The sequence below is a fragment of the Sinocyclocheilus rhinocerous genome, unplaced genomic scaffold (assembly GCF_001515625.1).
Source record: "Sinocyclocheilus rhinocerous isolate Xijiao unplaced genomic scaffold, SAMN03320098_v1.1 scaffold90, whole genome shotgun sequence".
Taxonomy (NCBI): domain Eukaryota; kingdom Metazoa; phylum Chordata; class Actinopteri; order Cypriniformes; family Cyprinidae; genus Sinocyclocheilus; species Sinocyclocheilus rhinocerous.
This window is the reverse complement of record NW_015657969.1, coordinates 932,309-941,828: the sequence shown is the minus strand read 5'-3', so window position 1 is coordinate 941,828 and position 9,520 is coordinate 932,309. Positions and strand designations below refer to the sequence as shown.

The 9,520-nt window shown below is 39.4% G+C and overlaps 1 protein-coding gene across 1 annotated transcript in view; it reads right to left on the bottom strand.

Moving 5' to 3' along the window:
- Positions 1 to 9,520, bottom strand: part of LOC107721837 (pleckstrin homology-like domain family B member 2) — a 48,035-nt gene that overhangs the window by 22,121 nt on the left and 16,394 nt on the right. The window contains exons 6-8 of the mRNA XM_016530007.1: positions 7,274 to 8,421; positions 3,523 to 3,864; positions 1,019 to 1,156 (exon numbers count right to left, since the gene is read on the bottom strand). Coding sequence (XP_016385493.1) covers positions 1,019 to 1,156; positions 3,523 to 3,864; positions 7,274 to 8,421 — 1,628 coding nt within the window. The remainder of the gene's footprint in view (positions 1 to 1,018; positions 1,157 to 3,522; positions 3,865 to 7,273; positions 8,422 to 9,520) is intronic.

Sequence of the window (9,520 nt, the reverse complement as noted above, 5' to 3'; positions counted from 1 at the left end):
GAACTCAATGCACTGAATCTCCAGAAATTAGTGTCGTTACTATGACAACCAAGTTGAATGTGACAAGCAACTGGTGTATGAAAAGAATTATATATATAATTGTGGGGGGGGCAATAGGGATTTCGCCTAGGGCGTCAAATTGGCTAGAAACGGCCCTGGGCATAGAAATAGGATACATTCTTATTTTCAGAACCAACTTGACAGAGTGAAAAACAATGGAACAGAAGCAGTTTGTAGGGATCAAGACACCATAAAGTTGGCTAGAAGGAAATACTGTTAGCTACACACTTTTAAAAATAAAGATTCTTTACTGCCATCTATGGATCCATGAAGAATGTTTAACATCCATAGAACTTTCCATTCCACAAAAATATTTTTTTATAGTGAAAAATGTTTCTTTAGATTTTTTAAATGTTCTTCACATTAAGAAAATATGGTTCTTGTGAGAACTGTTGACTGAAAGGTTATTTGGGGAGCCAAATATGATTCTTCTATGGCATTGCTGCGAAAACCCCTTTTTGGAACCTTTATTTTTAAGAGTGTACAGCAATTTTTTTTACACCACTACGGAGAGACTACTAATCTAGTTATTGTTAATTTTAGTTCATGATTGTAGCATCCATTCTCTGACATCAATAGACACCACTCTATCTCTAAGAGCAAATTTACCTCTGCCTTCAAACCTCAGTAGATCTTTAAGGAGAGAAAGGAACAAATAGGAAAAATGAGGATGACAGGAAGGGAAAGTGCATTACAGTGGAAATTCAGTGAAATCAAAACAGGAATAAAGAGCATAATTTAAAGGGAAAAACAGAGAAAGTGAGGCTTTAAGTGAGAGAAAGTAAAACAGATTTAGTCTTGGCAGTTCAGACCTCCTTGTCTAGCTGAGGTCCTCATCACAGCTCCCGATTACTCTGCCACATGCACAACTCTCCCACACAGACACTCTCCCTTCACTGCTCGCACCATTCCTGATCTCTCCCACTTCCTGCATGACCTGTAGATGCGTCTACTGTACCTCTCTGATGGACTCCTCCATCTGGTTGTCCAGGTCTTTGATCTTCAGCTCTAACTCTTCCATATTATTCAGGACCTGGATCCTCTCCTCCTCTATACGTCTCACGTCCAACTTCAGCTGTGTGTCATCCTCAGGCGCCTGCTGAAGACAAGATAATGTAAGCAACAACTACACAACTATACTGAACAATAAAATAAAAAGTAAAACACATAAAAGACATAGGTCGGTTTAAAATTAAAATAACATTTTTTAAAAATGAGATGAATGACTTAAACTTGAAGCACTGAAACTACTAAAACTGAAATAAAAATAAATTAAATAGAAATAGAAATATTTGAAAATAATAAAAATGACAGAAGCACATAACAAAATTACTAAAACTTAAAACTAAAATTGAAATGAAAAATAAAATTTTTCTTTTTAAATATTAATAAATACTATAATACTAATGTAACACTAAACACTCCAAATGTTAATTAAAATAAATAAATTTCAATTGCATGTCACTTCATTTAAACTTAGAAAGCTTGCCTTAGCAACTAACTGAAATAAATTGTGTTTAGGTTAAATTACTAAAAATACCAAAACTCAAACTTAAAATAAAAATAAATGTAAGCTAAATAAAAATATTTAAATAAAAACAAAAACAAAAAATTACAAAAGCACATAAAATAAACAAATAAAAACTAAAAATAGAAAAATTAATGAATAATATAACACACACACACACACACATACACACATACATACATACATATATATAAAATATGCAGCAAACTGTACTGGAATCGGTTGTGCAGCCTGTTAGCTTTGAGTAGGAAGCACCAGAGCATTTCAAAGCAGTCTCTTATTAGGTTCTGTATTGTTTAGGATGCTTACTTAAAAGTAGCTGCCTATGTAGACAGCAAAAAGCAGGGCAGCTCACTAGGCTTTGAAACGGAGCTATCGTGTGCATTTTGTTCCCTCGTTCAGGTATGTACACATTTTTCAGCTGCTATTAGTGAATGTTTAACCTTCCAAGCTAAACTTATTAGTAATGCTTGGTTTTGAATTGATTCCTAATGCTACATTTACAACTGGGCTAATTGTCAAAGCAAATAGTGTAAAGCCCTTTAATGCAAGCCATCTATTGCATGGACATGCCCCCTTCTGGCAGCTGCGCTGATCTTTAGCTCTGAGAAACAGGATTCACTGAATGAACACCAACAATGATGAATGGGTCCAACGGAAACTTCGAGGAGCATTGGGGCGGAGTTACACACTCCATTTCCTAAACCAATTATTTATCTAGATTTTCAATATCCGTGGAAGGTGATCTGCTTATTTTGAGTTTTAGAAGCAAAAAGTTGACCTTTGAACTGCAAGATTCCACATGTAGGCCTACGTGCATGTATGATTAGGACAGCACATATGGATGAGAAGTCTGCCATTCTTCCATTGTGTGAGGCAAAGATCAACCAAACACAATGCGCATGACCCTGCTATATTTGGACAGTGATGTTTATATCTGCTCATCACAGTTTATACTATAGAGGGCACATCTCTGAGCTGCTTCAGCTGTTTCAGTGTGGGCCAGAAGGGAGAAAAAGTGCCAATACAAATTTATAGTTTCTATAAAATGGTTTCCAAGGCTATTTTGTGTTTTATAGCATATCTGTAGATGGATAAATAACAGAACCAATGCATGACTTCTACTCCTGCGCAAAAGACTAATTAGATCAGTCCATACAGGAGTTGGAGGGAAGACACCCGCACATTCCTTCTTTGATTAAAGTGTGCGTGAGGTTGTGTGCATGCCAAGGAAGGGTGGTAAACTCTTATAACCTCTCCAAAAGGTCACAGGAATTAGCAGTGTGGAAAAGGACTAGCTTTACAAATGATTCAATTACCTAACAAGATTAAAACACACTGCATGCAGAAAAGACTTAATGCATGAAGCCATAGTGGAAAGCAATCGGTCAGAATAAATCTGAAACATAACATAAAACACATAACAAAACATATAACTTTTATGTTTTATGTTATATGTTAGGCTATATGTTATATGTTATAACATAAAACATATAACATATAACATAACATATAACATGACATAAGATAACAAAAAAATGCTGTAATGGAAATATACTCTTTTTAAACAATTTATTGAATTTTACCAATGAAAATATTAATATATTACCATTTCACCCATTTATAACAAAATTCCTGCAATATATAATATCATATAATATTAATATGATATACACTTTTTATCAAATAGTTTAAGAAGAGTATATTTCCATTTCAGCAATTTTTATTTAATATATTATATTATAGTATATTAAATAAAATCAGGGGCCCCAAAAAGTATTTGGACATTTAAAATATTTTGATGCAATGCAAATGCAATGACTGTTAACCAGACGGTCCCAAGGTGATTTTTAGTATATGCATGAAGTCAGTTCCTCTCATTCATACACTTCTAAGAGTAGCTTAAGTGGCTTAAGGGAAGCTTTATTAATTACCTTGTTTATCCGTGTCAGCCGAGGAGAAGGGGTGGGAGCAGAGACAAAGACAGCTGTTGTCTCCGCCCTGACTTCTCTGTGTCCACTGTTTTTGCGCTGCCGTACCTGTCTCTCCTCGCTGGACTGGGTCTCCCGGGCTTTAAGCCCATAGTCATTTTCAGCAGAAATGCTGGCTGACAGACTTGCAGAGTCTGAGAACGTAGACTCATCATCTGACACCTGTAATTTCTCCAGCTCCTTGTTGATCTTCTGCAAGTCTGCAACGGCCAAGCCAGTTTTGTCCTGCTCTGCACGGTCCAGCCCAGAGCACAGATTAAGGATAGTCTCCAGACGCTGACGTTCCTATGGATCAGACAGAGAAAGTATGAAAAAAAATGCATATTCAGACACGTGCAGCATCAAAACTCACAATCAGACAGCTGGAGGGAATGATACATTTGGAAACCTTTCTCACCTTTGAAATGCAAACAGATTTACCTGCAGCAGTTCGGAACATGTTTGTTATTTGGAGAAAACTCTCATGCAGACATTTCACACTAATAGCCCATGGGTAACTTAAAGAACATTACTGCTATTTCTTCTAACATTATCAAGAAGGTCCAATATACAAACATATTTGATTCCATCCATTTACATGAAAAAAGGTGTAAAAGCACTCTTGACAGCCCCAAATTGCGATCAGAGAAAGACCAGATGAAGTCTACCAGACATATACATCCAAAAACAACCCTGGCTCATGAAGGAGTGCACTTGGCTTGAAAAAAAAACCCTGTATTTATCGACTGATATGGAAATGCAAACAGCAAGTTCAGGCGAGCATTTCCAAAGCCAAGAAAAATGATCTCACAGTTTCATGTAGCTGAGAATGAACAACCTGACCTGCATCACAGGCATATTAACAGTTATTAAATCTATAATCAAGATATTTCCTTGTAAATCGAAACCTAGTCTATAAAACAAGCCCAGCATTTTTATGCATTCACACGGCCCTATTCTTCAGAGAGTTCTACTCACCATATCAACGGATCCAGAGGTCAGAGGACACATGGTGACCTCCACCTCACAGGAGGAGATCATGACCTCATCAAAAAAATGCCAGGTTTAGTTACATTTCTTAGCACAGCAAGTACAAATTACTGAGAGACATGAACACATCTTCAGTGCCACACCAAGCTGGTGACAGAAACACAAACCCTCTGATGTGAGGCTGAGGAGTCGGTAGGAAGGGAGATTGCAAATGGGAGAGAGAGAGAGAGAGAGAGAGAGAGGGAGCTCTCAGAAACTGGGCAGAGAGTGAAACTAGACCCAATAAAAACACTGCTGGCACTGGACAGGAAAGGATATACAAATAGGAGCAGCGTGATTCAATCCTTCCGCTTTTATTCATGACACACTACCAGCCCCAGTGCATGAGCGAAGAGGAAAACTTCAATGGATCCCCTCCTACAATCCTAATAAATTTACAAAAACTCTCTGTATCAGTGATGGGATTGATCTGTCAAATGATAGTTATTGCTTTGCGGTGTATTTATTCTCGAAAATATAAACATGTTGATGCTATTTAAATCGTTCTTCACATTATATAACCAGCGTTATTTTAGAAATATTTATACTGAGAGTTATTACTAAATAGTTTCAATTTATTTTTATTTCTCTTTATTCTTAGTACATAAACTTATTTCAGTTAGTTGCTTAGTAAACATTTAAAATGGTCTAGTTTAAGTTTAAAATTTTATTTCAATTAACAAAAATGTTTTTAATAGTTACAATTTAGAGCTTAGCATAGCACTAACAGGTAATGAACATTTCTAGCTAGAACAAGCAAATACAAATTTAATAGCACTACATTTGTGATCAGGCATTCAGGAACTGGAACAGGATCTTCCATGGGAAAAAAAGCGGGCAAAAAAAAGCATCTATGTGCACTTACAGCCATTCAAAGTAATTGGCAAAGCAATTCATATCTTTGCGAGCGACATATAAATTACTAGTAAATATATAAATGGATATCAAATGTATGAAATTAACTTTTTCACACAGATTTTTTCCAATGCTGCTGCCATTTGGAAATGCTATTGGATAGTTTTCTCCCAAAATTTTAGACCTCATTGGGCTCTGAAACAGAAAAAACAAAACAACACATGCTACGCAACTGTGTCTTCATGAAATGAGTGTGAGTTTTCTGGACATGTACAACCATGGCTAAAGTCTGTAATAATATGTTTTTTAAAGAAACCCAGTGAAAGTCTATGTGTGGATATATTTCTCCACCTGTAGCGGCCTTGTTTTCACTCAGAGCTGGCCTTGTAAAGATCACCAGCCTGTAGTTGTGGTGCTAACTAATGAGTGGGCGGCCTACGATGATGGTTTGGCCTCTGCCCAGCAGGGCGGCGCCACAGGTGGCCTCCCTTAACCACAGTGTACAAAAACTCTGTTGCCTTTCATTTGAACCCCATTGAGAGCAGCTGAGAAGCAAGAATGGGGCATGTTAGCATGGGCAATTTGCCAGGATCATCTGCAGCTGTGGGCGGCCTCCCAGAGAGAGGCTGGGTTCAATAAAAGTGGATGTGGTTCTGGGCTGTCAAGCTGTCTATTAATAGGAGGTTTAAGCAGCCACACCTCTGCTAGGGTCTTCCACCACATCCACTACAGAGAACCAGAGGGGCCTTCCTGCACATAGTTTGTTTGTTATAGCCAAGTGAAATGCCAGAGCGCAAGTTTGGCAGGAAAATTAATTAAGCTGCAGGTGGGGTCCCCCATATCTGAGCTCCCACAAGATCCCATGTTGCAAGAAAAGTTGAAATATCACCAGCTTTTAATGTGATACCCCCTTCAAAATGAGAAAAGAAAACAGGGTAATGGAGGAGGAATTTTAAATATTCTAGATGAAATCAATCAAAGTCATTCGTTTTTTTTATATTGGGTGAGTCTTAAGAAGAAATTATATGCTTATAAAAAAAATTAACATAAAAATGAAACAGATGACTGGACATGCAGATGTTTGAGTTCTATAATGTTATGTATATTTTGTGTTAAAGTCAACATGAAACAGAATTTAAAACCCATTTTACTTATGAAATGTGACATTTTGAGCTAACTAGGAGATTTGATGAGAAAAAAAGTAGGGTGGGATTTGAGTAATTGGGAACTGATTAGATTATGAAAGGTATGGCAGTCACAACTTAATTAAATCAACTAAAACGAATTGCCAGTAAGTTACAGTTAACTATCATCAAGAGCTTATAAAGACTGCAGTACATACAAATAGTAGTAAATACAAATTTGGCTATTGGTTTATTTTAATGCACCTAGCCTAGGTGACATCAGCAGAAAAGGAAAGTCATTTTGGAGGCGGAGCAAGTTCTTGCATTTGAACATGATACCAGGAACATGTACAAAAAGTATAAAGTGAAAAGTTATGATGTAATCAAAGTAGTGGCAGATACTTTATTCCATATCGTGATGTACAACTGAGTTAAACGGATTATAAAAAAAATGAAGGGTGGGATCTTGGTTTAGACTTTTGGTTGTTGATTGGATGAAGGCAGATCTGAATGCGAGCTTGCAGTCAATCGTAAGAAGGGGGCGAGGTTTAAGAGGACAACAAAGTCCTGCATAAGTCACAAAAGAAGTTTGTTGTTTAACTGTAAGATCAATAACATGCATTTAGAAAAATTAATAGGGGGAATTTTCATTTCATGCTGACTTTAAAGCAATACATGAACAACATAAAGTGATTAAAGTCTCTCACCAGTCTCTCCACTTCCTGTTCCCGCAGTCTTTCGTCCCTCTGTCTCTGATGGTAGTCTTGAAGCTCTTCCTTTCCGCTGAGAGAGCTGATGCTGCCCTTTCTCTCCCTGAAGCCACTCGGCGGACCCAGCCCTGCCTTTCCGAAAGACTGCCTCCTCTCCCCGAGACCAATCTCCAGAGCTGGCGAGGGACCACGCATGGCTTGCCTGTCCAGTTCTGAGTAGCAGCTGATGGATGTCAAACTCACCTTCTTGGCCTGGCGGGGGCTGGTAGCTTCTCCCGATGTCATGGTGACATCCGGAGGGGCTACGGTATGTTTGGTAACAGGTCTGTTGGACAGCGAGATGGAGACTACCTCAGAATGACCATTCTGGTGGCTAGCACCAGTTGGATGAGAAAGCTGGCTGTCAGGAGACCGATAACTTGGCAGGAGGGTAAGCTGACTGTCGGCAGGTCGATAGAGGCGTGGTAGGGAGCGACTGTGCGAGCTCATGCCTGTAAGTGACCCAGCGGAGTACTTTCGTTGCCGTGGAGCGGGTTCGAGTCCTCCATTACAACCTGCATCTGGGGTGTTGAATCTACGAGACAGACGGGGACTAGATGGCATGCTGGCTGCACCACTACCGCCCACTGGTGTTGGAGGGAGGGAATCAGTTGCACCGGTGGATGAGCCGTTCCACATCGAGAGAGCTGAGCCTGTGGTCCCAGCACGGCGACTGTCTGATGTATTGAGGAGCAGGCTATCCTGAGATTGGTTCCGGGTCATGGGTCGAGAATAAGGAAGTGATGCGTCACGCTCTCGAGGGTCAGAACGGCGAGGAGATGGAGGCATGCCGCTGGACGAATGTCCTGGCACTTTGGCCGCAAGTGGTGGCCTTTCAGAGCTGTACAATCGGCGGGTTTGTTCTTGATAGGATATTGGGGAGGAAGTGATGATGGGTGACAGCAAATTGGGTGTGGTGGGAGGAGACGGTGTCATGCTGAAGTAGGAGGGGCTTGAATCCCCATTGGCTCGCAAGCTGTTCTCCAATGCCTGCTTCTTTTTTTGTAAAGTGTCCATCAAATCCCGCAGTTCGGAGACGGAGCGCATCCCTCTAGAGCCAGAGCCACCCAGACAATGACTGAAGTCACTGCTGAACTTCAGATAATCTAAAAATAAACACAAGAAAGGTTCTTCAGAAGAATAAACGAAGGTTTATTACTAGCAGCTTCTTTTTTGAAAAGGTCAGACTATTAAAAGCATGAGAAAGTGGTTACGAGGAGTTATATAACTGTCTGCTTGGTCCTTGTTAACTCCTGGAATTGCTTTAATTGTTTGCAGGAGTATGGGGAGCTCGGACTGCTGTACCTGAGACTCGTTTGACCTGCAACGACCTGGAACCAAAAGATCATCAGTTTTCCCTCAGGAACCAATAAATATGGCCTGTCTACCTTGCTGTCCAAGTATTCAACGTGGCATATTACAGCTTAAACTAACACACACCTAGTCAGTTAAGACATTTTCTAAAAGTCTAGAATGTTCAAGAAACAGAAACTGGTCAAAGTCTACACTACACAAAATATTGCACAATGAGGTGACAATTTTTTTTTATTTGTTTAACTTTTAAAATAACTGTATATGATTCAGCACAGGCTGGGAAGAGAGTGGACAAAAGACATCCATGTTTAATTTGGCCTCTATGTCTGCTCTACTATCTCCCTCCTTCACAGACACAATTTTCTCATCTGCTTTCTGGGTGAGAGGTAAGCTTCACTCCGCCACGTGCCAAGACAGCAAAGATCAAAGAAATCCCACTTCAGATGACTGACGTGAATGCTCATAAAACACATAAACCTGCACATGCCAAGAAAAATCCCTTTATCTCTTTAAGGTGCATGTGTGCGTACATTAGGCTGAAGCAGAACTTAAATCATGAAAGAATCTCTCACGTGAAGGTAACGAAGGAAAGAGAGCAGAAACTGAAGGATATATCACAAGGATGACAGGGTTAAAGGAAAGGCATGCGAGATCACACAAACTTTGACCATACATGGGGAGGTTCTTCTGGCTAACCATTTAGCGACAAGCCTCAATTTATATGGCTACTGATGCATGCTGGTGTATATACCACACTGGTAAGGCCCTCACCGCATAAACTAACTAGACAACAACATAAGGGTTAAAGTTTAACTTATACCAGTATACGGAGCACAGTGAGGCCCAGAGTGTGTGTTTTTCCCAGGTTTGCTATGTACAATGCACTTTGAG